Here is a 25,922-nt window from a genome sequence, read left to right on the forward strand (position 1 = left end):
ACTGTTGTAGTTAGAATCTCCTTCAATGGAAGCGGCCTTGGTCAACCTTTGTTGGCAGGCAAGGCAAGTTTGAGTAAGTGATGAATCAAGGTCCACGTCTTTGATAATAAATCTGTGTATGTGTGATTTTTTGAAAGACATATAAATGAGAAGAAAAGAGCTTTGGCTAATTAGGACATTCCATTCAACTAGGGGTCCTGGTCCATGTTGTTCTAGCTCCATTATGTATGTGAAAGGAACCCTGTGAGTGCCTAGGATAATCGTGCTTTGGAAACTAAGTCCTTAGGTCTTCCATTATGATTTTTGAAATGATGTCATTATCCTTTCTGAGGTTCTTCAGAATGGGGGCACTATTACATTGGACAGAACGTTCATTACATACATAATTTATACATATATACAGCCTAGACATTAGAAGCAAGGTAAGCTATGTACATATATTGTAACTGAGTGTGCATCTGAGTTTTTGTCACAACTCACGAGTCATGACATATATTAGGCTTTTCTTAGATCTAAACATATCAAGTAGTGTGTATGTTAAACCTTGGCTTATGAATCTTCATTTTTCTATAAATTTACTAAAGTAGAAGAGGGACCAGTAATCTCTCTAGATCCAATGAATTTGTGACTTGTCCTGGTTTCTACATTTTTGAACCCCTTTTAGGGTAACTATAGATACTGTTTGATAGTCCTGGTCTCATGGTAGATGAATACAGTCTTCATAAATATGCTGCTGGTGGCTGTCACAGTATGCAATTGCAGACCTTGATGTGGTGTGGTCAGATGACTCATCCTGGTATGCCTATAGTACGTTTATGCCTTAATTGTTAATTGGTCAATATGACATTGGTTGTAAAACTTGTAATATCAGTGATAGGTTCAACAATATATATTACACTATCTTGTTTCTTCTTAGAAATTTTTTTGTCATGGTGATATGTTTCCTACTGCTGTTGAAATTAGACTAATTATTGTCACTAATATGTCTGTAACTGTTGACAGAGTTCTAAATGGATTGGATCCAGGCTGAATAGGTACCATTAGAGTCGGACCCAATTTAACATTGAATTGTCATTATATTTTTTTTAGACATTAGTTAATTGAATCTGTGTTTTAATTGGGTAAAATAGATATATAATTAAACAGGTCCATCCTGACTGACCTGGATTTATATTGGTATAACAGTTCTGTATATATTATAACAGTTCTGTATATAATACGCTTGTAATTACTTGTTTTTCAACTGCACTTGTATTGCATTACTAATGATAAAAGATGACGTGTGATTACTTACTGATAAGAATTCTTTTTTTTTAAAAAAAAGAGACTAAATCCCATATATGTCAAATATTACCATCTTTATAAAGACAATGACAACCTCCAATCTCACTAAGTTTTTATTGCATTCTAAACACAAGTAAAAGCACCAAAGCAGCAAAGTCAGCAAAGCTAGTAACTGCTAAGCTAAGCTTGAAATCAAGGAGACTTTTGTCTTGTGTGTGTGTGACTTTTTTACTGATCCAAAATTAAATTTCATTATCCCATTTATTTCGCTGACCTTTTTTCTCTGCCCATCTTTTCATTTATAATCATCACAAAACGTTCTCTCACCCCATAAACCTCTCCATATCTTTGTGTATATAAAGACCATACTACTGCTACCTTTTATGCTGATCTGCACTCTCAAATGGGTCGATCACCATGTTGTGACAAGGTTGGCTTGAAGAAAGGACCATGGACTCATGACGAGGATCAGAAACTCTTGGCTTATATTGAAGATCATGGTCATGGAAGCTGGCGTGCCTTGCCTGCAAGAGCTGGTAAAAAAATTCACTTACAACTTTGTTCTGTATTACAGTGGTAACAACTTGTTTTTAGTGACTATTTGTGGAGTGTAATTCTTTCTCATCTTTCATGACAGGCCTTCAAAGATGTGGTAAGAGCTGCAGGCTTAGATGGACTAATTATCTAAGACCTGACATTAAGAGAGGCAAATTCAGTTTGCAAGAGGAACAGTCCATCATTCAACTCCATGCCCTCTTGGGGAACAGGTACAAAGCTTTTGTCTTTGTTAACTTCAATTGTTTAGAGTTTGTGATTTATTCCCTTGTTGGTGATAATCTAATGTATAGGTTTTGCCAACTATTCTTTATTGCTCGGATCCACAATTTTTGTGGGAATTCCACATGAACTCAGTTCATCTGAGATTTATTGCTGTCGACTGCTCAATAGTAGCCTCTATCAGAATTGTCGTTTGGGCCATCTTTTTGAACCAATGGCTTCTTCTGTTTATCATTATGTACTATTTCTGACATTACCATTTCATTTAATGGGTATTCCAAATGCTATGTATTTTACAATCAAGTGTTTTTGTTTTCTTAGTGGGTTTGGTCTTTTCAATGTTTATGAACAAAAAATGCCTTTGTCACTGTTAATGATTTCTAGGATCTCAGGTTTATTTATTTTTCACAAGCTCCGTCTGTATTATGTCTTCTTTGTCTTGTTCTTCTCAGGTGGTCGGCTATAGCCACTCACTTACCAAAGAGGACAGACAATGAAATCAAGAACTATTGGAATACCCATCTTAAGAAAAGATTAGCCAAAATGGGTATTGATCCAGTCACTCACAAGCCTAAAAATGATGCTTTGCTGTCCACAGATGGCCAATCCAAGAATGCAGCTAACCTGAGCCACATGGCTCAATGGGAAAGTGCCCGGCTCGAAGCCGAGGCTAGATTGGTTAGAGAATCAAAGCTTAGATCATCCTTTAACACCCCAACAACGTACAATCTTTCATCAGCTTCAACTTCAGCTTCAGCTCAGCCAAATAGGTCGCTTGACATGATGAAAACTTGGAGTTCTGGTGGATGTGACTTGGAGTCTCCAACATCAACTCTCACATTCTCAGAAAATGCACCACCTATTATGACTTCCTCAGTTGGGGACAACTTAGTGCATACAATAGAATTTGCGGGTACTTCAGGTAATTCATCTTCAGAGACTGGTATTATTAGAGAAGAAGGTCATGAACAGGATTGGAAAAGTATGGAGAATTCTGTGTCTTTCACTTCAGGATTCCATCATGATATGACTCTATCTATTGAATCTGCTTGGGCTTCTCCAGAGTACTCTTTGAGAGGTAACAGTGAGCATGTTAATATTATGGATGAAGGGTTTACTAGTCTTCTGCTTAATAATTCCGGTGACCGGAGTTTGTCCGATAGTGGCAAAGACAGTGACAATTGTGGTGGTGGTGAAGAAGGTAGTAAGTATTATGAAGATAACAAGAATTACTGGAACAGCATTCTTAATTTGGTGAACTTATCTCCAGATCATTCACCAATGTTGTGATGAGGACATAATTCTCTATGCATATGAGATGTTTCAATTGTTAATACTTTTAGCTTATTTCTCCCCACTTAATAGATAGAATTCAACCGTTCAATAACAATCCATCTCTCTCTCTCTCTCTCTCTCTCTCTCTCTCTCTCTATATATATATATATATATATATATATATATATTGTTTCTTCTTCTTTTTTTAATATAGTGTGGAACAAAATTTGTTCTATACTTGGTGTTCTTGGACTGAATGATTGCCTTTAATTAGTTTTGTTTATCTATAGATACATATATGTATAGTCTAACTTGGACTATTTGAAGTGAATAATTGCTCTTAACTAGTTTTGTTTACCTATATATGTACACATAATATATATTTTTTTTTTCTTTTGTACATAAACGGGATGGAGAATTTGAACTTGGTGCCTCTAAGTCGAGCATATGTCTTAACTGATCTCAACTTGACGGAGGGGTTGTTGGCAGAATTTATTGTTCTTCGTTCCATGTCCCATTCTGATTAATAGTGAAAGAAATTACCTTATTTTGCCAAGGATTGGAGGTGAAGGAGCCCAGCAATTTACTGTATCAAATGTTTTGTTTGACCTATTGTGTCCTCTCTACTTTTGAGTCCATGCATTTTTCAAAAAAGCATAATTAGAAGATTGGGCCAAAAGGAGAACTTATAATCTGTCTGTTTCATAAAATATTAATGTCCATTTACAGCTTTGATTTTTTTTTTTTTTGAGTTGTGTTTGATCACTAATAATACAAATGTGCATAGAGAGATTGTGACAATCTTGGTTACTCTAGCTCACTTGTCTACTCAAATTTATCAAAGTATCTTTGCTTTTCACTAGCCATATTTACTTCTAAGATGCATTAAAATTACTAACGAAAGGTAAATCGGTTGGCAATCGATTGAATTATTAGACATATGTGTGCCCAATGTTCGATTCCAATGAAAAACATATTTCTCAGCGGTATTTCAAAAACAAATACGCATTAAATAATAAATAAACTATGTAAATAATATATTTCACTTCACAGCTTTGAAGAAAATAATGTAAGAGTATCTCCACAATTAATAGTGCCAATTATACTCTGGATATCTTATGATATAAAAAACTTATAAACCCTTTTTGATACTTATATGAATAAATAAAATTAATTTTAAATAATGTACATATTTCACACAGACAAGCCAATGAAGCAACACCCATTTCATGTCTAGAAGATATCATACATATGGTCCCACAAAAAGGTGGTTTTTAATTTTACCCTCAATGTGTGTTGAGATTAAATGTAGCAATTAATAATGGGAATTGCCAATATGGTCCCCTACTCCCCTTTGCATTGATTATTCTTTATGACTTCAATTGAATTTTTTTTTTATTATTATTCAGAAACAGAATGGTTGTTGAATTTGATGCATGGATTAAAGGAAGTAACAAATAAAAGTAACACCAATATTATACTTCACTCTAATTTCTAATTCACAAAAACAAACTTTCAATATTCTTCATTCAATCATAAAAAAATTTTAAAAAAAAAAAACCTTCTCATATATTGAGAAATATTATACATAATTGCCTATATGCACTTTTTTTTTGAACCTTTGATCTCAACCATCTAAGATGATCAGTGTGTTCGATGAGTATTTCTAGTTAAAATTGTGAAATTCGACTTGTTACTTAGTTATCATGTGGCTTGCTAAAGACAAAACTCAAAACAACAACATGTCATATTTTTTTTCTCAAGAATTCCGTTTGGGATATGATTTTGCTTCAAGAACGATATATAATGGGAGCTTTTTTAACATGTTCTGAGTTTCAAACTCCAAGATCAAGTGTGGATAGTAATGATTTCAGTGGAGTTAGATTTGGTTCTAGATGTTGATATACTTTTAAATCTGTTTGGAGGAGTTCTCAAAAGGTCATATATGCTTTGTTCATGTTGTTTTTTCATGTTTGTTTGTTTAATCCGGTGAAGTCTTGTGTAACACAGTATCATTCGATTTTCGACGATATCCGGTGGAAAACGGTGTCGTTTGGGAGTGTTCGGAGATGATTGGTTTTGGGTTTGTGTTTTTTTGTTTTTCTTTTTTAGTCCTCTTGGTTGTCATTCATCTTTATGGGGGCTCATAGTGCCTACTGTCCTCAATTTCTCTTACCTAATTTATTGGGTATATGAATACAATCAAATCTATAACCTTATTTCAAAAAAAGCATATCATCATTTCACTGTACTTTCAAGCATTTTCTTTCAGTGATTTTCTTTCTTCACAGAAGTTCTTTTCGTTAATCCACTTTCTGGGCTCGTGGGCCCTTTTTTGGACTTCTTGTATCATACAGGTTTGGTGAACTTTATTTGCACTCCACTGTTTTCAAACCACACCTCAGTATATCTACATCCTATATTAGTAGTGAAAGTTAGAGTTGTGTCATTGTTTGCATTACCTTCATGATGCTCATCTTTTGCATCGACTCGAAGTGATATGTCATCCTACAATGATGCAATTTAGAAACCCCTAAATCTTTAACTAGTTCAACTTTTATAAATCAAGAATCTAGTGGCTCCTAAATTGATGCAAACCCAGAGATCCAAAAAAAAACACCCTAAAAGCTCATCATTGTGATAGCGTGAGGATGACGTGCTTAGCGGCAGTGTAGGGCAGAGAGGGCATACTTAGCGACGACGTGCTAGCAAGTCTCCCGTCCTACTCGCAAGTCTCTCGTTGAGGGGTTGGGGTGGAGGGTGACGATACTAAAGGGTTAAACCTAAGTTGACCAAAAATGAGGTGTAGTTGAAAAGTAATGGGTGTCAGGTTTTGACTTGATTTGATTCTACAAAGCCCATTTGTTCCATAATGGGCCTACTCATGTCAACTAAAAATCTAAAATGATTGATATAGTCTTGTTCGATTTGGGCCTCCTGATAAACCATAATCCCCTTGGGCCGCTAAGGGCAAATGCAATGGTGAATTAGTATTGGGCCAACAAAGATGTTGTCTTTTGCTGATGTGGCTGTATTGTAAAATGTGTTTTGCTTATGTGGCTGTATTGGGATAAGTGTTTTGTTGATGTGGATGTATTGATATTTGATGTTTTGGTGTAGTTTTGTTGTGGATAATATGGAGGAATGGAATGTTGTTGGGTTGGGTGGAAAGAGAAAGTGTGTGGGAAGAAAAAGTGTATAGAAATTTGTGTTTTGCTGATGTGGCTGTATTAGAATACGTGTTTGACTTGACTTTTTGTGTAATAGAGGTGGGACCGGGGCAACAAAAATGTTGGCACAGTAAGTTGTTTCTCATTGCATTTGCCCTAAGGGTACATAAATAATAGACCAAATGCCCAGCCCCTCATCGTCTAAACCCTAAAAGTGAATACTCACGTCTTGCAGTACAAAGTCACACGCCGCAGCCTTGTAGTATTTGTTAGTAGCAGTAGTTCAAACTACAAACGCTTTTTGGGGGGCTGTCTGTCGGCAGATTTAGGTTCTATGGGTTGTGATTTCCTGGTGTTCAGGCACTGGTACTGAGACACCGCCTAATCTTGTCAATATTGTGCGGTCTGCCTAATCTAAACTGTGCGAAAATGAAAACAGGGAACCGCTTTGCTGCTTTGACTATTAACATGTGTTTCTGCTGCCTGTAATGCCCTCACATTTTTATGTTTATACCATGCATTCCATAGGTTTCTGCAACTCTTCTCTTACTCCTGACTTCGTCACTTTTTTGGGTCCCAAAATCACCTTGCTGCTCAACCTTGTGTATTTTACCTACGGTTGCAAGACTATGTCCAATCCGAATAACCGAATTTGTCGTACTCGAATCAAACCAAGTTTAGGCATATTTTATATGTTTAAAATTCAGATCCAATCACAATTTTTTTTATCTAATTTAAATCGAGTCCAGGTCCAAACACGAAAATAGTCTTATATACTTGTTTGGATTTTAACCAGGATTATGTTATCGTTTAATTTATTTATTCGTATTTAAACTAATATGAGTTTAGCCAATTAACACTTGCAATGGTAATGTGTTATTGGGTCAACAAAAATGTTGTTTTTGCTGATGTGACTGTATTGTGAAACGTGTTTTGCTTATGTGGTTGTATTGGAAGAAGTGTTTTGTTGATGTGGATGTATTGATATTTTGTGTTTTGATGCAGTTTTGTTGTGGATAATATGGATGAATGTAATGTTGTTGATATGGCTGTATTGGAAGAAGTGGCTGACTTGACTTTTTGTGTAATAAAGGTGGGACCGGGCCAACATTTTTGTTGGTCTAGCAAATCCTAAGCCGTTGCAATTGCCAGTACGTTTGAAATCTAATCCACCCGAGTTAGAGTCTGATGTAAATAATTCATAAACACGATTTGTTGTTCGATTGATAATTGATTTTTTTTGCCTCTCCTAGTATATATACCTATTATAAAACTGGTGAGGAGCAAATGAGCAATGCAAATGAAATTGCCTTATAATAAACCAGACAAATGATCGAACACCGACACTCCCAAAACCAAACGCATTAGTGGAGATGACGGATTGTACGATATTACTTCGGGTAGTTTTAGTCACACCCCGATTTTTTTTTTAAAGACACCTCAATCTAAATTGACAATCCCTTATAAAAATCAATTGACGGGGTGTCTTTAGAAAAATAAAAAATGTGACTAAAGCTACCATATTACTTTTTCCGTCCCAGCCCAAATGAGTAGAGGCCCAATAGAAATAGAATTGATCATGTGATTGGTCCATGTTTTATTTTAATTGTACTTTTATGGGTCCACACGGTTGACACTTGTGACAGAACTGAAGACTGTGGATAGTGGGGTGCGGACTTTGTTTGGTTGAAGTTGAACACAACTCAGAATGCATTGAACCAAATTATGACCACAATTAGTCTCTGTCAATTTGAGTCTTGAGGATCGTTAACATGATTAGTACTAATTGATTTATATATTTAGTATTGATTGATTTATAATACTCGGGACTCTCAAAAAGTGACCCCTAAAATATCTCCATTTAATGTGAAGTGGGTCATATTTATGTGTTTTTAATCAAAAGTTATTTGAATACCACATATAAAGATGTTATATTTTGTTGAGGTGGCCGTATTGGAAAATGTGTTTTACTGATATGGTTGTATTGAGAGACGTGTTTTGCTAATGTGGTTGTATTGAGATTATGTGTTCTGATGTAATTTTGTTGGGGACAAAATGGAGGACATCATCGAAAAGTGAAAACCCTACCAACCACCCGGACTCGCAAACACATCTTATTTGTCTCCCAATTTCAACATGCAAGTAGGCAACGCCAAACCAGGTGCATGTTTGGTGCAGCGAAATGGCTTTTGGTTCCATTGACGGCACCATTGTGCGGTTCCGTTGAATTATGAGAAGCTCCTGCACGAAGCTTCTCTAGGAGGATCCGTTTACCATATTTTTTAAATTTTTTAAATTGTGGAGCCCACGTAATCATTAGCTTTTTAAACTTTTATAAGAATTAATGTGGGCCCCATAATTTTAATAATATATATATTTTTGTACTTAATATTATAAAATTATTTTTTAAGAAGAATTAAAAAATTAAATTTAATATTTATAAAAATTAAAATAAACATTAAATATAATAAAAGAGCATATAAAATAAATTAAATGATAAAAATTAATATAATTTTTAAATTTGATATTTATTTTTGATTAAATTTAATCTAATAATTAATTAATTAATATTTACAGTTTATTTTACTAATTAACATTTTCAGTTTTGATATAAAAAATTTAAAATATTTTATTATTCCCGCTTGTATCATATTATAATATTTAATTAATATAAAATATTTACTAAAAAATATACTTAAAATTAATTTAAATAAGAATTATATTTATTAGATTAAATTTAATATAAACTTTTAATATAAAAATAAAAAAATCTAATATTATAATATTTTATTTCAACAGTTTTTCCGCTAGCATTGAATATTTTCACTCTACCAAATGGACCCAAGGTTTCGAATGCTTACTGCTAGTTTGGTTAGCGTATGTTTGGATCACACTCTTATGCTACTTTTTTTTTATGTCATTGGTTTTCTTAATTATGTTTGATTAGAATAAAAATTACAATTATTTCACCTATGACAAATTTAAATTAAAAAAAATAATACTTCAATTTGAATATCCAAACTAAAACAATAAAATGAAAAAATAATTTTTTAAAAAAATAATTTATGTGATCAAATTAATAATGATAAATGAAATAATATAAAAAAGTGACATTTAAAATACATAATTACGGGATATTGTCGAAATTGTTAATAGTGTTTATTTGAAAATGACATTTTGTATCGTAGTGATAGTATTTTAAACTTAAATTAAACTTTTTTCTTCTTATTCTTTTAAAATGAATTTTACGTATTATTTTTACCTAACAATTAAATATTTTAATTTAAAATAATATTTTTTATTATGATGGAGAGAATATTCAAATTAGAATAAACTTAAATCCCAAACTCCATATTCCAAGTCTAAAATGACCGTATAATTCTACAAGTTCCATGGATTAGTGGGATAAAGAATAATATTTGAAATCCCAAAAATTATTTTACCTCTAATTAATATAGAGTATTGAATGTCAAGTATACCCTATATTTATTTGTAATTAATGATTATTTCATATTCCATATAATTTCAAAGATAAAATGATTAAATGAGAGTCATATTTTGGGTGGATATAAAATCACTCCGGACAAAAAAGAGCCGACATGTTGTATGGAGGATTAAAAACGCCGGCAACAAATCGCATAAAAAATTAAAATCCCCAGTCAATATCTAACCATGGTTAACTAACCCTAGGTATAAAGATTATTATAAAGATTAAAAAAAAGGAACAAAACGACAACTCATCCTTCCTATTTAACAAGTTGAGTCCTTCGCCGTGGAACTACCTCTCTCCACATCTCAGGAAAAGACCCCCGTATAGAGAAATGGCCGTGTCTTGGTGTCCATGCCCTAGGACTTTCATTCCCTCTGCCTCCTACCCCTTCGAGTGCCGCTCCGGTCCCGATTCCTTTTCAGGCACGGATGAGCCGAGTCACCGTCGATTCTCCTGCAGAGTCAAATCTCTGCGGAACCGGACTCCCTCGTTTTGCGGCGGGGGTGGATTGTCTTCTATGATATTCAGGTTCCCTCCGAACTTCGTGCGCCAGCTCAGCATCAAGGCTCGCCGGAACTGCAGCAACATCGGTGTTGCACAGATCGTCGCTGCGAAGTGGTCGAACAACTCCGCCAACTCTGTTCCCTCCGCGGCGGCGGGGGCGGCTGGATCATCCGCCGCGTCCGCTGCCGCTCTGCCTGCAGTCTCTCCCGTCGAATTGACGGCTGAGGAGGATTTGCAGGTGGTTGAAGGATTGAATAATGAGAACGGAAGTGTACAGTTAGAAGATTTACCGGTTTTGAACAAATACGCATCTTTTTTGAGTTCCGATGGTAGCATCGCAGTTCATGCTGGTATGCAAATGAAAGCTGGGCTAGTTTACTCTTTATTTCTCTAAAAGAGCGTGTGTATTCCAGTTCCGATCTTTCTGATGCATGCCTCGCTTTCGTTTTTGATTCTATATGGATTCTCTTTCTTCTAGGGAGATATGTTTTCTGCATATTTATTGATGTCATTATTTTATCCTTGATCAGTACATTAGTTGTGTTTCAACTCACAATAAATTTATATCTATTAATTGTTTCTAGTCATCAAAGTGTGTATTTTTTGATCTATATATTTTCTCTCTATTCTGATTCGACATGTGGGAGAGGAATCTGCTTGATTAGCTTTCTTCTATTTTTTAGTAGATTGTAGATCTGCTGTTGAGGAAATAAATCTGTTATCGTGCAATGATTGACATAGCAACTGTGATCTTTGCGTTGGATGTAGGTGAGAGATTAGGTCGCGTTATAGATACTGATGCAATTACAACCCCACTGCTCAACACTTCTGCCTACTTTTTCAAGAACACTGCTGAGCTCATTGATTTCAAGGTTTGTATTTTACAACATCTACTGTAGCTTGCTGAAGTGCATGTCTCAATCATTTGTTGCATGACATTCAAAGTCTAACTGCCATTTTATCTTGCCTTTTTTTTTTTTTTTTTTCATGTGATAATCAATTTCTGGCAGCATTGATTGATTATATATCTCTCTAAGAAATATAACTATTATTTTATTGTGATGCATGATGAAAATTTTTGTGGTGTTTGGCAGGAGAAACGCCGTGCAAGTTTTGAATATGGGCGCTATGGGAATCCCACAACTGTGGTTGCGGAGCAGAAAATAAGGTGTGTGTACTTTTGTTCTACTCTGTTCTGATTTTGTACGAGATATATCAATTAATGAGGCATTCAAGAAAAACATTTATGAGGTTACATTGTATTTCATTTTGGATCAGTGCACTTGAGGGAGCTGAAGACACATTGTTTATGGCTTCTGGAATGTGTGCCAGTACAGTCTTGTTGATGGCCCTGGTTCCTGCTGGTGGGCACCTTGTGACTACATTGGATTGCTATAGGAAGACTAGGATATTTATTGAGACATTCCTTCCTAAAATGGGAATCAAGGTATGTAGTTGCTTTTTATATGTTCCTATATGTGATGCCCTTGCTAATACAGTTTTATGTTTCTGTTATTGTTCGTTAGTTGGTTTTTTTTTTTTATTGAAAGTAATGCTGAACTTTTGAATTTAATGTTCAGGCTACTGTCATTGACCCTGCTGATATAGGGGCCTTGGAATCTGCCCTCAATGAGGACAATGTAAGTTAATTAGTAATTACTTTGCTGTTTGAAGTGTCACTTAGAGTTTTATTATGACTGAAGGCTCTTCCTGTGCAGGTATCTCTCTTCTTCACCGAGTCTCCAACTAATCCATTCCTGAGATGTGTAGACATTAAGTTGGTTTCTGACCTTTGCCACCGAAAAGGAGCTCTGGTTTGCATAGACGGTACTTTTGCTTCTCCTCTCAATCAAAAGGCCCTAGCGCTTGGTGCTGATATTGTTCTACACTCTGCCACAAAATTTATTGGGGGCCACAACGATGTAAGCCAGCTTTTCAGTCAGTGGAGTATAAAAATTGGACCTTAAAATATTGAGGAATGTATACATCTGAAAAAGCAATTTTATTTTTCTGTTCCAGGTTCTTGGCGGATGTATAAGTGGTTCTGAGAAGGTGATATCACAAATTCGTAATCTGCATCACGTTTTGGGTGGTGTTCTTAACCCAGTGAGTCAACTAGTCACAGCTTTAGTTTTTTATAGTTTCTTTATGTTCATTTAAACATTGAGAGGATGTCTGTGATATTGATTTGTACACTAAGAATGCAAAGATGGTAAAGATAACACATGTTTAGGTTCTAGGCCCTCGTTTGAAAATAGTTTTCAAAGCCGAGGTTCCTCTCATGATATTTAGATGATTCATCTTTTATTTTGTCAGGATTTGCTTCTTTTTGCGTTTAGTAAATTTTCTTGCATCTTTAGATCACAGTAAGTTATATTTTATTCATCCATTATTCTCACTTTTCCTCTTGAACAGAATGCCGCATATCTGATTGTCCGAGGCATGAAGACACTGCATCTTCGTGTACAGCAACAGAATTCAACTGCACAGAGGATGGCCGAAGTTTTAGAGGCACATCCTAAGGTAGGATTGCATTTAAAACGTCATACTCATGAATGGAATGATGTACTTACGTGAATACGGGTTCGACAAATGTTTTATTACCTTTTGTTTTTCATTTTCTGACTTAGGATTTTAATGTTCTCTATCCAACTGTAAACCTGAAATTTCTTTTGTGGTTATAGCATGGTTTATTTAATACCTCATTGTATCCAACTACAACTATTTTTTGGACCAGAATTTAATTATATGTTAATGTTAATGGTGATATATTTTATTAAAATTTCTCCCTGATACAACATCTTGAAAGTTGTTGACATTACATGTACATAAGCAGTAAAAAAATTCACAATAATTCAGCATGTTGATGCTAGATGACCGTTTACTATCAGTGATTTGTTGCTAAGGAGACATCAAAGCATGAAAAACTTGATAATTTGCATAAATGTGCTGGCATTCTGACTCTTCGTATGGCATGAGGAATGATGCAATATTGACTGCAGGTGAAACGTGTCTATTATCCAGGCCTGCCGAGTCATCCTGAACATCACCTTGCCAAGCGGCAAATGACTGGGTTTGGGGGTGTGGTGAGCTTTGAGGTGAGAATATCTTCCAGCTTATCTGGGACTTTCGGTCTTTTTCTTTTCTTCAGGGCAGGCATGAGGGGCTGGGAGGATGGATGGTGAATTTTGTTGTGACTTGTGAAAGATAGGCATGTAGAACTTGCAACAATATTTGAAGGGTTGCTAAACACTGCTGGCACCCCCATTATGCCTTGTTTCAATAAACTTGCCTGTTGCTTTTGTTGCCAATAGAAAAAAGAAATTAACACACAATTGAACTCCTAGCTTGCTTTTCAGATATACCCACCTTACTAGCTACTGCACCAGATTATTTTGCTTGTCAGGATGTCTGTAGAATGCTGACTCTTACTATTATAGGCTTCTGTTGCACTTTCAGATGATACTGTTCTGTTTCTGCAAAATTTTATTGAGGTTATGGGTTTCAAACTTTGCAGGTTGATGGCAATTTAGGGACTACCATACAATTTGTTGATGCATTGAAGATCCCCTACATTGCCCCATCCTTTGGTGGCGTAGAGAGCATCGTGGATCAGCCAGCCATTATGTCTTACTGGTAATGTTATTTTTAGCATTTGTTACGTTGTGTGTAATATGTGTATCTCCATCATATTGCATGGCCTCTGTCTAAACAATTATCTCTCAACTCTAGTCAGCTGTGTGTATGCCCAATCTTCCTCCTCCAATAAGACTTATTAGGTCAAAGTTTAATTCTAGTTTTTCAATGTCACCAAGAAATGCACATTCTGTCTCTCTTCCTCTCCCTCACCCCCCTTTCTTTCTCACTCGTGTGTTTTAAGGAGTAGAGAAATTTGAGTGAGTAAATGCACTTATCACCACCAGTCATTATTAGTTTCTGTGACCAAGCCCTTGGAAAGGGTTGGACTTGTTTATGGCAAGAAGTTGATGTCTACTATGAACATGGCTAATGGGGGCGTATGTTACTTTTAGCGGTGCACATCTGCACCATTAAATGTAGATTTGGAGGCTCAATGTTTTTTTACATATCAAGGACGTGTATTCATATAATGTTTTGGATGTGCACAGGCAAAAACACACTGGACAGTACTGTACCTTCCCTCCACACTGTGGATACTAGTGGTGGTGCAGTTTTGGTTGATTTTGGTTCTTTTTGCTTGTTATAATTTTTTTCCCCTATGAATCTTTGTTTCACAGGGACCTTAGCCAATCAGAGAGGCTTAAGTATGGGATTAAGGATAACCTGGTCCGTTTCAGCTTTGGAGTTGAAGACTTTGAGGATTTGAAGGCTGATGTTCTTCAGGCTCTGGAGGCCATATAAAGCATGAAACCCTCTTTAACTCCCTTTTTTCCCCTGTTTTTCTGTGTTTGCTCCTTCCTGGTGCCTTTTTTTTGGCTCTTCAGTTGATGTCTGATTGCCAAATTTTCTGTTCTGCGTCAGTTCAAGTGCATTTACTTGAATTAAGTAATGGTCCGACTGAATAACATTGAGTTTTATCTCAACTTTTTTGTTTTTTGTTTTTTGTTTTGCCCTTGATGTTTTGAATTGATTTGAGCAGGGTATGAGTTTTTCTTGTTCGATTAATTCCAAACCCATGACAACGCTTTCTATGAAAGTCGACTGAGAGTGGGCTATAAGTCCAAAATTTCATGGGCCGAACACATCGCTTACCTGTTCTTTGAGCATTGATTGGATGAACAGAACCCGGAAATTTCATGGGCCGGGCTATCTTTAACACCCACGTGGCCCACCATTTCGATGGAGTAGTGTAATTTCATATTTATTTCAAGAACAAAATTTAAAAAGACGTTACTCATGTCCCTCGGTCGAGAAACAGAAACAGAAATACATCCCGGTTTCAACACTTTCGGGACCTGAAAGAAGAACACACCCGTCTGGTTCGATCCCCAAATAGAGACCAAAAAATGTGTGATTTAAGTCTTGTTGTGATTTTAATTCTAGGATTAATGTCAATAACAGCAGAATCTATGCGGTTCGATCTGCAATCGGGGCAAACAAAGTGCATTTCGGAGGACATAAAGAGCAATGCCATGACCGTCGGCAAGTACAGCATCGTCAATCCAAGCGAAGGAAACCCTCTGCCGGAGACGCACAGACTCACTACCAGGGTGTGCCCCCCCATCTTTGCAATTGCATCGATTCTTGACCTCTGTTTCATCAAAATAAATTCTGCAGATCTAAAAATTTATTAAGAATTTCGATTAATGCAGTATAATTTGTTATAGAAAAGAAGTGGGTGTTTATGTTGATTTTATGTAGGTGACTTCCCCATATGGGAACAATCATCACCATGGGAATCTTGTGGAAACAGGAAATTTTGCGTTTACAGCTGCAGAGGCTGGTGATTACACCGCTTGTTTTTGGGCACCTGACCATAAGCCTCCGGCAACAGTCACAATTGATTTTGATTGGAGATATGGTCTGCATGCTAAGGATTGGTCTAATGTTGCTAAGAAAGGCCAAATTGAAGTAAGTAACCGATCTGACATTTACTCAGCTTATCTTTTAAGCTATGCATTTCCTTTTCAGCTCATCTTTGGTAGTTTGATGATATTAGCAGTTACAATATTGTCTGCTTTGCTCCCTAAGTTACTGTATGAAATGGGGCTTGGCTGTTTGGGGAGAAAAAACCTATTTTTTGGTCAGTGGAAGCAGATATTGTGGATTGAAGTGCATAAGTTTTTGTTTGCTTTGATTGTGCAAATTACAATTCGTAATTACGACAGCTTATAAAAAAAATAGGGCAAGCTCTCATGGTGAGATTTGAAAGTTCATAAGGATTTCTAATAAGCCTTCTTCCTTCTGTAGAATTGTGATTGTCTAACCAAAAAGACCTCATTGATTAGAGAATTGAGATATGAGTTATATAGTTTTGCTATCTATTAGTTGACAGTTCTCATATATTAGAATGCATTGACACTGCTACTGAAGCATAACTGGACGGGTTTGATTCACTCCATGAAGGTTTTCTAAGTGGTTGAATGAGCTCCATTATATGGTTAGCATATGCTAGTTGGGAAATAAAAAATGGCAATCTCTTGGTCTTTCGATATCTGGACGGGTTTGATTTATTCCATAAGCTTTTCTAACTAGTCGAATGGTATCCGTCATATTTTTAACATATGATAGATGGGAAATCAAACTTGGCAATCTCTTGGCCCTCCTTTTGGCCCTTTTACATTAATTTCACACAGCTTGATATAGCTCGAGAAGTGTTCAGCTAAGAGAGGCTGGCGAAGGAATCATTTGATCTCCAGACGGATAGCTGGTGAAGATTAAGAAGCCTCTGTGCTGTTTTCAGTAGGGTGCTATGATAATTTGTGGCTACAAGTGCTAGTGATTGCAAAATGCTAATTAGAAGAGTCAGTGAGCATTGAATTAGCTAAGGTTACTTTCGTTTGAGAAAACTAAGGGATTTATTTAGCTACATTCTTTAATGCACAAGATAACACAAAATTGCATGGTATTGTTCCTAACATTGAGCTTTAAGATTGGCTTAAAAATGAAAGGTTGTGATACTGTCTGGGTCTAGGAGTCTTGAAATGATAATATTCTCTTTCAATAAATTTGAGAAAGTTTTTAAAGGTGTCAGCTTATTTTTAACTGATAAATAATTCGATCCTTTGTGCTAGGGAATGGAACTTGAGTTGAAGAAATTGTATGACACGGTACTTTCCATTCATGATGAGATGTTTTATCTCCGCGAGAGGTATGAATCTGGTAACATCATGCAGATATTCCAGCATCATGTTCTGTTCAGTAAAATTGAGAAACTTCTTCTCTACTTATACCATTCTGCATTTTGCGTACGTAAAAGATTTGCTTAAGAATCATTGACCTCAGAGTCATGGGGTTTAATCTATTCTGGTATTAATGTTTTTTTTTCTCCGACAAGTCTGGTATTAGTGTTCTGCTATGGCATATTCCTCTTGTATCCGATATGATGATTCTTTGTCTCGCCAAAAATGATGTTGCTGGTTCTTTTTATTTGTTGGTGTTTCAGGGAGGTAGAAATGCAAGAACTTAATAGATCAACAAACACCAAAATGGCTGGCCTGAGTTTCCTTTCACTCATGATTTGTTTGTCAGTTGCGGGTTTGCAACTATGGCATCTGAAGACATTCTTCCAGAGGAAAAAGCTGCTCTAGTTTTGCTTTAACAAAATTTCCGGAATTTAAGTTCCCACATCTAGTTTTCTGTTTGGCACGAAACATCTTCAATTTTCTGTGTTAATACCAGAGTTTAGCATTCAATGTACGAATTGATTGCTGTTGGCATAAACAAGAATCTTAGGAACAAAATATTACATTGTCTTGATTTCGGACTACAGTAACTCTACTCGGCAATGTAGAGTTGATCAATTGTAATGAAGTCACTGATAGCGACACATGGGATTTTGAATGCTTCCCTGTCCAAATAATTGGGATGTCATGCAAGAGGACAATACCACGGAAACATACAGTGCTCGACAGAGGAAGAGTACTGGGGACGATCGTAATCAAAGTCATGGGAAGAGGAATTGGGGTAGCAGGTCTCCTCAGATGGCGGAAGCGGGCGACCCTAGGTGAGTACAATGTCGTAGCTACCACCTAGGGGTGGGAATGTACCTTTGAGTTTGATACTCATTAATTGGATGTGGTGATAGCATGACAAGAATCCTATTGAAAATCACACAGCAATTAGTGTCACACACTGGTGTGATGCTTTTGAGATGCCTTTCCGGATTTTGTGATTTTTGCTTGAGTGTTACGGCATCGTTTTTTCTGAATTCTGTTGAATAAGGGCTCTTTTTTTTTTTCTTTTTTCTTCGCTTTTCTCTCCTGGTTTGGAAGTAAATGAAAAATGTAGACGATAATGGCTTTTTAACCCTAAAAAAATCTGAAGTTCTTAACGAGGAAACACGGTGTCGTTTTCAGTATACTGTTTGTCGCTTCTCAATCATTGGATTCCTTCAACGTCTTATGAATTATGATCCACACTTGTTGAAGAGGCAAAGAGGAATTCGAATCTCTTTGCGTTCTGCCACCGCTATCGATCCGATCGTCTTTACACTACAAACTGTAAAAACACGACAAGACCATCGCATCCTTGAATCTATACATATAGCTCGGAGAGAGGAGGCGGGGTTTTGTAAAATGGCGGCACGAGTGCTGAGGGTGGCGCACGATGGGAGCGGGGAGTACCGGACGGTTCAGGAGGCGATTGACACGGTCCCGCTAAGTAATACTCGTCGAACAGTGATTCGCGTCTCACCGGGGATCTACAAGCACCCCGTATACATCCCCAAGACCAAGAACTTCATCACTCTCGCTGGTTCGGACCCGGAAATCACAGTCCTCACTTGGAACAACACCGCCTCCAAAATTGAGCATCATCAGGTTGGCTGCTTGGGTTACAATGTGTCGGTGTTACTCATATCGGTTTTCAGGAAATATTGTTTGTATTTGTATTATTTACTGTGTGTTGTTCTTTGCATCCCTTGAAAGGCTTCTAGGGTGATTGGGACTGGAACGTTCGGTTGTGGGAGTGTTATTGTGGAAGGAGAGGACTTTATTGCCGAGAACATCACTTTTGAGAACTCTGCTCCTGAGGTAATTTCCTGTTATCTCTGTATTTGTACCTAATTTTTATTGGTCTTTGTAACTCCTGAACGTTAATTTCAGTAAATGGGTGCTCACTGATTTGCAAAACCTTGGGATTTTATTGACTCTAGATGCTGAGTCTTTTAAAACTCGAGGTGCTTTTGACATGTTGCGCTAATGATGGAAAAGTTACCATGTTTATTAGCAAGTTTATATGGGTAGAAGGTTTATTGAAAGATCAAACATGGTTGATCTGTCTACTGAAATTTCTGGTTCGAGAATTGGGATATTGTTAAAACCACTCTTTGAATTGTTTAAGAATGAAGGTATTGTATCAACTTGGCTGGTTACGTTTTATTTTTCTTTTTAATTTTTGTAGGGTTCTGGCCAAGCTGTAGCAATCAGAGTAACTGCAGATCGATGTGCCTTTTATAATTGCAGGTTTCTTGGTTGGCAGGTATATGAACTGTCTCATTTGATTATCATCATAATTTTTTTGCAATAGGTCTGGGAACAATTCTATTCAACGTCAGCTTGTGAGCATCTCCATTGGCATTCTTACTTAGTTTTATGGTCAAATTAGTTTATACAAATCAATAAATTGAATCTTGAGTACTTCACACCCTGCATAACGCAGGGAAAAAAAAAAACCTAAATAAGATTCATCATCCCATGTTGGCACCTGAATAATACTCCAACATAGGTTTTATATGAAGGGCTGAAAGGTCTTCAAACTTAACTACTGGTAGATGCCATTTCTTTTTCTGTGTGCAAATATATTATGGTCATCATTTGTAGTGAAAAATGGAGTACCTATATTTTATAAAGTTGCTTTAAATGGAAGGAAAACGAGAAATCTGTTAGAGTAGAGGTTCTATGTGATATTAGATTGTCGATTTTGTAGTTTTGTTAAGTAAAAGTAAAACATCTGGAATCAACTTGAGGGCCATAGTTAGCATTTGGCAAGTCATATTTTTTATCTGTGGCTTTCTGGCCAGCATTTTTATTCAAATTAATTTGGAGTTCTAGTCTAAATTTCGTTGTTTATGTTATTCATCTTTGCAGGATACTTTATACTTGCATCATGGGAAGCAATATTTGAAAGATTGCTATATCGAAGGAAGTGTGGATTTCATTTTTGGGAATAGCACTGCACTGCTGGAGCATTGTCATATCAACTGCAAGTCAGCAGGATTTATAACTGCTCAAAGCAGAAAATCTTCCCAGGAGACAACTGGTTACGTGTTTCTTAGGTGCGTGTACTAATTGGCTTATGCTATTTGTTTTAAGAGCCCAGTCATGATTTATGATATTTTACATTTTCATTTTGGAAATTTAGAAAGTACTAAAGATCTCCATCAATATGTAACTGCCAACATAAATTCTTAAAGGTTAAGTGTTTCAAAATCTGAGGTCTTTTTTGAGGGTGTGTTTTGAGCACGGGAATTATGTGCCCCAGATTTTAACGGCATGAGTGAGATAAATCCCTACTTTTATTGGCATTATGAATTGAATTTAATGTGAAATAGGATCAGGAGACGTGACTGTAGAGCAGAGTGAAGAAATCAGTTCTCTGCAGTAAACTTTCAGAGGTTGAGACTTGAGATAAGGGTTGTGGGGTGGAATTAAATTTTTAGATCCTATAGAGGTTCATATTTAAGTGTTTATTTTCCCAAAATGTCTCCCATGCTTAAAACATGAAAGCTCTCTTATTTTTGAAGGTTTAACACCAATATAGGCTGCTAGATAATAATTAATTTCATTGATGACTTTTGCATGATTTGTTGCCTGAGCTATTATTTGTCATATTTCTCGATTTTGTATTTACTTTGTCTTTCTGATGTTAATTGTTAGAAATGAGAAGAAAATTTGAAAAATAAAGCTTATGCTTGATGGCAAAGCAATGGATTGTTCAAAAGGGGGACTTTTCATTGTTTTACTACACTATCAGTCAGAACTCAGAATTATGGCATTACAGATATTTGATTTCACATTTGCTTATATCCTGAACAAAATTTCATCACTTGGTCATTAACATTCCAGTTGCTATAGAAAGTACATTGAGGACGCATGTTATGGTTAAAATATTAAAAATCTTCTTGTGATGTATTATTTTTAGAATTAGATCCCTTTCATTCAACAGTTACTTCAGCAACACCTCTGCATATCATAGTAGCAAGCATGTTCTTTGACATCTAAAGTTGTAAAGTGTATGTAGTATTGTTCAAGATTCCTGTTTTAAATATTAACCTTTTACTTTACTAGTTTCTTGTGATTAAAATTATGCGGGGCAAGTATTTTTTTGTTGTAGCAGCTTCATTCTCGACTTTTTATTTGAGGTTTCTATATTAGGAATCACTTACAGTCAAATACATATTTTGGGTTTTCAACTTCTTCTCCTTCCATTTAATTCATCCTATTGCTCGTTTATTTATCTCCTGTAATGACTTCTAAAATTGATGCAGATGTGTGATTACTGGCAATGGAGGGACACAATATGCATATCTTGGGCGCCCTTGGGGGCCGTTTGGACGGGTGGTCTTTGTTTACACCTATATGGATGCATGTATCAAACAATTAGGCTGGAATAATTGGGGCAAAACTGAAAACGAGAGAACAGCTTGTTTTTACGAGTATAGGTATCTCATCCTTGATCCTTGATTTACACACAGGATATATAAATGGAAAAACCTTTAAAATATGGCTTTCAGTCTTTCACACAGTTTGATCAAATTTTTATGCCTATTACTTTCCTTGAAATACATTGAATTGGCTGAAGCATTGTTTAGAAACAATCTCTCCACATGTTATGTAAGGGTAAGATCTGCGTACATCCTCCTTGTCTTCGACCCCACGCACTGCGGGAGCATTGTGCATGGGAGTTGTTTACCTTTACATTGAATTGCCTAAAGCATTGTTTAGATGATATCCTTACTCTTCCTTTAGCTGCCTGTTTTTCAGGCACGTGATTTGTCATTTGTCTTGTTTGAGATGTTCTAATAACTGGCTCTGCTATCCCAATGTTGGGCGCTAATTATGCAATGAGCTTGACTTCTTCAAATCAAAACTGCAGGTGTTTTGGCCCAGGGAGTTGCTCATCGAAAAGAGTAACATGGGCTAGAGAATTAGTAGATGAAGAAGTTGAACAGTTTCTCATGCATTCTTTTATCGATCCAAATCCAGAAAGGCCCTGGTTGGCACAGAGAATGGCGTTGAGGATCCCATATTCTGCTTAAAATTACCTTCTGAGGGAGAGTTATGCAGCAAATAATTTGAAATGGAGGGTTGGACTTCATTTTTGTAGATGAATAAGATATGTATAATAGTTTATTCCAGATGTTAGATTGTGAAGGCATGAGATAATCATAAACCCCCTTCTTTTATATCTGCTATGGTTGTTTCTGTATCTGCAAAAGCATTTTGATGCTAAAAGAGTGTTTCAGAGTTATCATGGTAAAACTAGCATTGTCTATCTTACATGTTATGTAGGTAAAGAAAAATGTAAGGATATTTTCATTTTCTGTAGGAATATGGATGGAAATGGATTTGTTACTTGCCCTCATTATTGCAAGAGCAATGTGATCACACCCATATTTATGCTTTGTGAAAAACAGTAAAAGCAATTCATAACAAAAATAAAAAAAGAACAGTAAAAGCAGAAGAGAAGATGACGTTACTGTGGACTGTAGTGGTGGGTATTCTCCAATCAAATGTGATCCACCAGAAAGTTGAGAAAAAACAAAAGAAACCAGAAAAGTTGTAGGGCTAACCACCCAATCCATGGAGTTGCCAACTGGACGGGGTAAAGAGCTAAATGAGATATGCTTATCTAGTTATCTTTCAACATCCTTCATTAGTCCATCTGTGTCTGTCTGATGATAGTGCCCTATCTTCTTCTCTTCTTAATTGCAGGCTTGCAGCAAAGATTGAATGAACAATAATTAGAGTATACATAAAAGTGGAAAACCTGAGAGTATGAGCGAAGTTACAGCAGGTTCATTGACTCTGTACTATAACGGGGTGAAAGCTGGGCACTTTACAAGAGAAAAATGGAAAGGGAAGCTAAAAAAGGCAGAGTGGAGATGCCATGGAGTGGTCAAGAACCAGATGACCGTAAAACCTACTACCTACTCTTCAAGGATTTCAACTGATATCCCTCTCTTTGAGTCTCCTGGGGTACCCAACACCCTTTTCCCCCCTTTTCGTTTGGGTTTATGTTTAATGGGTTTATGTTTAATTGGTGCTTCGTGATGCTGCTTTTGTGCAGGCTTCATTTGATCAATATTTGGAGGATAAGCCCAGGGTATTCAAAGCCATATTTCCTGATAAAAGGAGGAGCCACCAACTGAATGAGGTTTCTGATTCTTATACTCGTAATTGCTTCTGTATTTCATGATTCAATGCCATGGAAACACAGAATCTGCATTCAAATGATACAAAAAAAAATCACAATTCTTGCACAGCTCTTCTGATGGGATTACATTTAATTAGGAGGCCATGAACAGATCTGGTGTCAAAATTCAAACCTAGCTACTTTACCATCAGCATTGCACTAATAACATCTTTTATGTCCTTGTCTCATTGTTACCAATCAGGCCTGTGGTTATCAACTTGTAAATGAAATGATTCGAAGTTATCTTCTCATCATATAGAGTTTTCAAGGCTACTTTGACATAGTTGCTTTAACATTTTTATTTGGGTTATGTTGACATGTTGCTTATTGGACTGGTTCTGGTTTTCTGAATAAAAAAAATTTAGATATAAAAAAAATTTAGATCCATTTCTTAATTTTATGTATAAGGTGAAAAGGGTGAGTGTTTGTGCCTCTCTGCATGAAGTTAATAGTTGCTAATCAAGGCAAAAAGGGCAAGAGATTTCTGGCGGCGAACACTGTTTATAATATCCAAGGCTATCAGTTATATTACATTTTCTAGGTCAAGTGATCATGGTTACTGACTTAAAATCAAGACGTGGGTGTGGTGTGGCTTATTCTTTAGTGTTTGTTAGTTGAAAGAAATTGGAAGAGAGGCAATCTATTAAAGCTTAAGGACTGGAAGCATGTGAACAAATGTCAGCTATAGAATGTCTATAGTGCTTTGGAGTGATAGAAGTGGCTTGAATTCTTTTCAAGTTTGCGCCAGAGTAGGATTGAGAGGAAAGAGGTGGCTTGAGTGGCAATTTATTGGTTTTGTGTAAAATGAAGCTTAGATGTCGTGTCGGAGACTTGGGCCTAAGCTCGAGAAATAGCCTTGGAAAGCTGGCTTATATTGGGAATATTATCCACAAGAACTTGATCAGATTATTGAGAGACAGTGAGAGAAACCTTTGTGTGGGTGCTAACATCTTGCAAGTCCTCTTGCTTGATCCCTTTCTCATTTTTGGGCATTAACATCTTGCAGGAAGAGTGGAGAATTCAGATGCTGCCAATAAATTTTTTGTTCCTTACTGTCTGGCCAACAGTAGACATGAGGCTGAGATGCAAATCAGGAGGGAGAGATTATCCGCCACAAGTACCTTCTGACATCACAAAGGTTCTTCAACTAGACATTGTATGTGACTAGATGAAACTAAATGCTAATCAACATATTATATCTTAATTGATTTGTCCAGGATAGTGAGTTTAATCTCTATCAAAGCATTTATTTGGCAGATAAAGTGGGAGCTCCGTGGACTGGACAATGTTCTTGAGCCAGCTCATTTCGCCCTTGGTGTAAAAGGAGCCTTGTATCCTGATAGACGGGGAGCACGAAGCAGGCTTAAAGGTCGGCTGGAGATGAATATAAGCTTTGTACTTCCTCCTGTGCTTGCTTTGATACCTGAAGATGTTCGAAGAAGCGTTGCAGAGTCGGTTAGACCACTAAACCCTCTTAAAGTTTGCAATATTGTATGCTCAAAACTACATATGCCTTTTCTTCAACTAAGCTAACTAAAAACTGGGTACTTTATGAGCAGGTGTTAACAAGATTGGTGGAGAACATGAAGGATAAAGTTAATGGCAATTTGCTTGCAGATTATGGTGAGTTCAAGAGGAAGAGACCTAAAAACCTGCAGGTTTGAGCTTCATGGATGTTTTGGGTCACTGATGTTCAAATCCATTGGAGCCAGTAAGTGATAGATTAAGGAGTCATTTAGACAGAGGTAGAGAAAGATCAGTGCCTCTGGTGTATAGAGAAGTCTTTTTATAATCTGATATTGTTGGGATAAGCAGCTTCTTGAGGCCTTCTGTATTTATTTGGTACTCTCATCATGTCTAGTAAGTAGTAGATGATAAGGTTGCTGCAGCCCATGATTTAAATTTAATGACAAGGAATTATTGTACAAGTTCACTGATGCAGGTTGGCATCCAAGTGGCTGAGCATTAAAAGTTGCTGAAGGTGATATGAAGGGTCTTCCTTGTTTGAAACTTTTATCTATGGTTTGTTTTAAGCATGTGGTGCATAAATGCCTGGGTTTTAATCCCAGCAAGACTGTTTAGTTTTCTTTGGCTTGTTTTTTCTGTGCAAGTAAATAAAAATGAAATAGTCTTTTGGGAATTCCTAGCATGAAGGGTTGTTTCATGCCTATATTTATATCTCCAATTTTAATCAAAAGTGGCAGATTATCTTTTTATCAAACTTTTCCTTAACTTGTTGGTTTTGATCCTTTCCTACTACTTGGTGGTCGTTGCTAAGATAGTTTGAAAAGGTGGTGATTACTGTAACCTTAATGTGGGGAGCTCTGTCCTATCATTAGGTACCCCCTTCGAGTGCTGGTGAATTT

General features: G+C 36.4%; 5 protein-coding genes across 6 annotated transcripts; all 5 read left to right on the forward strand.

Annotated features, from left to right (window-relative positions):
- The first annotated feature begins 1,238 nt into the window (after positions 1-1,238).
- LOC120016435 (transcription factor MYB106-like) lies at positions 1,239-3,468 on the forward strand. Its single transcript, XM_038869209.1, has 3 exons — positions 1,239-1,820; positions 1,922-2,051; positions 2,514-3,468. The coding sequence occupies exons 1-3, from the start codon at positions 1,688-1,690 to the stop codon at positions 3,349-3,351; spliced, it is 1,101 nt and encodes a 366-aa protein (XP_038725137.1). The 5' UTR covers positions 1,239-1,687; the 3' UTR covers positions 3,352-3,468.
- A 6,859-nt stretch (positions 3,469-10,327) lies between these two features.
- LOC120016145 (cystathionine gamma-synthase 1, chloroplastic) lies at positions 10,328-15,077 on the forward strand. The gene is made up of 11 exons (XM_038868772.1): positions 10,328-10,850; positions 11,269-11,372; positions 11,595-11,668; positions 11,779-11,947; positions 12,081-12,140; positions 12,219-12,422; positions 12,520-12,606; positions 12,916-13,023; positions 13,503-13,598; positions 14,018-14,136; positions 14,757-15,077. The coding sequence occupies exons 1-11, from the start codon at positions 10,328-10,330 to the stop codon at positions 14,878-14,880; spliced, it is 1,668 nt and encodes a 555-aa protein (XP_038724700.1). The 3' UTR covers positions 14,881-15,077.
- A 138-nt stretch (positions 15,078-15,215) lies between these two features.
- LOC120016148 (transmembrane emp24 domain-containing protein p24delta7-like) lies at positions 15,216-17,873 on the forward strand. The gene is made up of 4 exons (XM_038868776.1): positions 15,216-15,689; positions 15,841-16,050; positions 17,214-17,290; positions 17,585-17,873. The coding sequence occupies exons 1-4, from the start codon at positions 15,486-15,488 to the stop codon at positions 17,727-17,729; spliced, it is 636 nt and encodes a 211-aa protein (XP_038724704.1). The 5' UTR covers positions 15,216-15,485; the 3' UTR covers positions 17,730-17,873.
- Positions 17,874-18,401: 528 nt separating this feature from the next.
- LOC120016146 (pectinesterase 31) lies at positions 18,402-22,715 on the forward strand. The gene is made up of 6 exons (XM_038868773.1): positions 18,402-18,959; positions 19,068-19,172; positions 19,543-19,620; positions 20,229-20,416; positions 21,629-21,802; positions 22,237-22,715. Exons 1-6 carry the CDS (start codon positions 18,417-18,419, stop codon positions 22,397-22,399), a joined length of 1,251 nt encoding a protein of 416 aa, XP_038724701.1. The 5' UTR covers positions 18,402-18,416; the 3' UTR covers positions 22,400-22,715.
- A 129-nt stretch (positions 22,716-22,844) lies between these two features.
- On the forward strand, positions 22,845-25,566 carry LOC120016147. 2 transcript variants are annotated; one of them, XM_038868775.1, is made up of 6 exons: positions 22,845-22,965; positions 23,076-23,339; positions 23,431-23,517; positions 24,563-24,712; positions 24,814-25,011; positions 25,116-25,566. In XM_038868775.1, the coding sequence occupies exons 2-6, from the start codon at positions 23,139-23,141 to the stop codon at positions 25,218-25,220; spliced, it is 741 nt and encodes a 246-aa protein (XP_038724703.1). In that variant the 5' UTR covers positions 22,845-22,965; positions 23,076-23,138; the 3' UTR covers positions 25,221-25,566. The 2 variants fall into 2 exon arrangements, with proteins under 2 accessions (XP_038724703.1, XP_038724702.1); XM_038868774.1 differs by lacking the exon at positions 22,845-22,965 and having other exon boundaries at positions 23,005-23,339.
- Positions 25,567-25,922: the final 356 nt, after the last annotated feature.

This window comes from Tripterygium wilfordii, chromosome 15 (assembly GCF_013401445.1).
Source record: "Tripterygium wilfordii isolate XIE 37 chromosome 15, ASM1340144v1, whole genome shotgun sequence".
NCBI lineage: Eukaryota > Viridiplantae > Streptophyta > Magnoliopsida > Celastrales > Celastraceae > Tripterygium > Tripterygium wilfordii.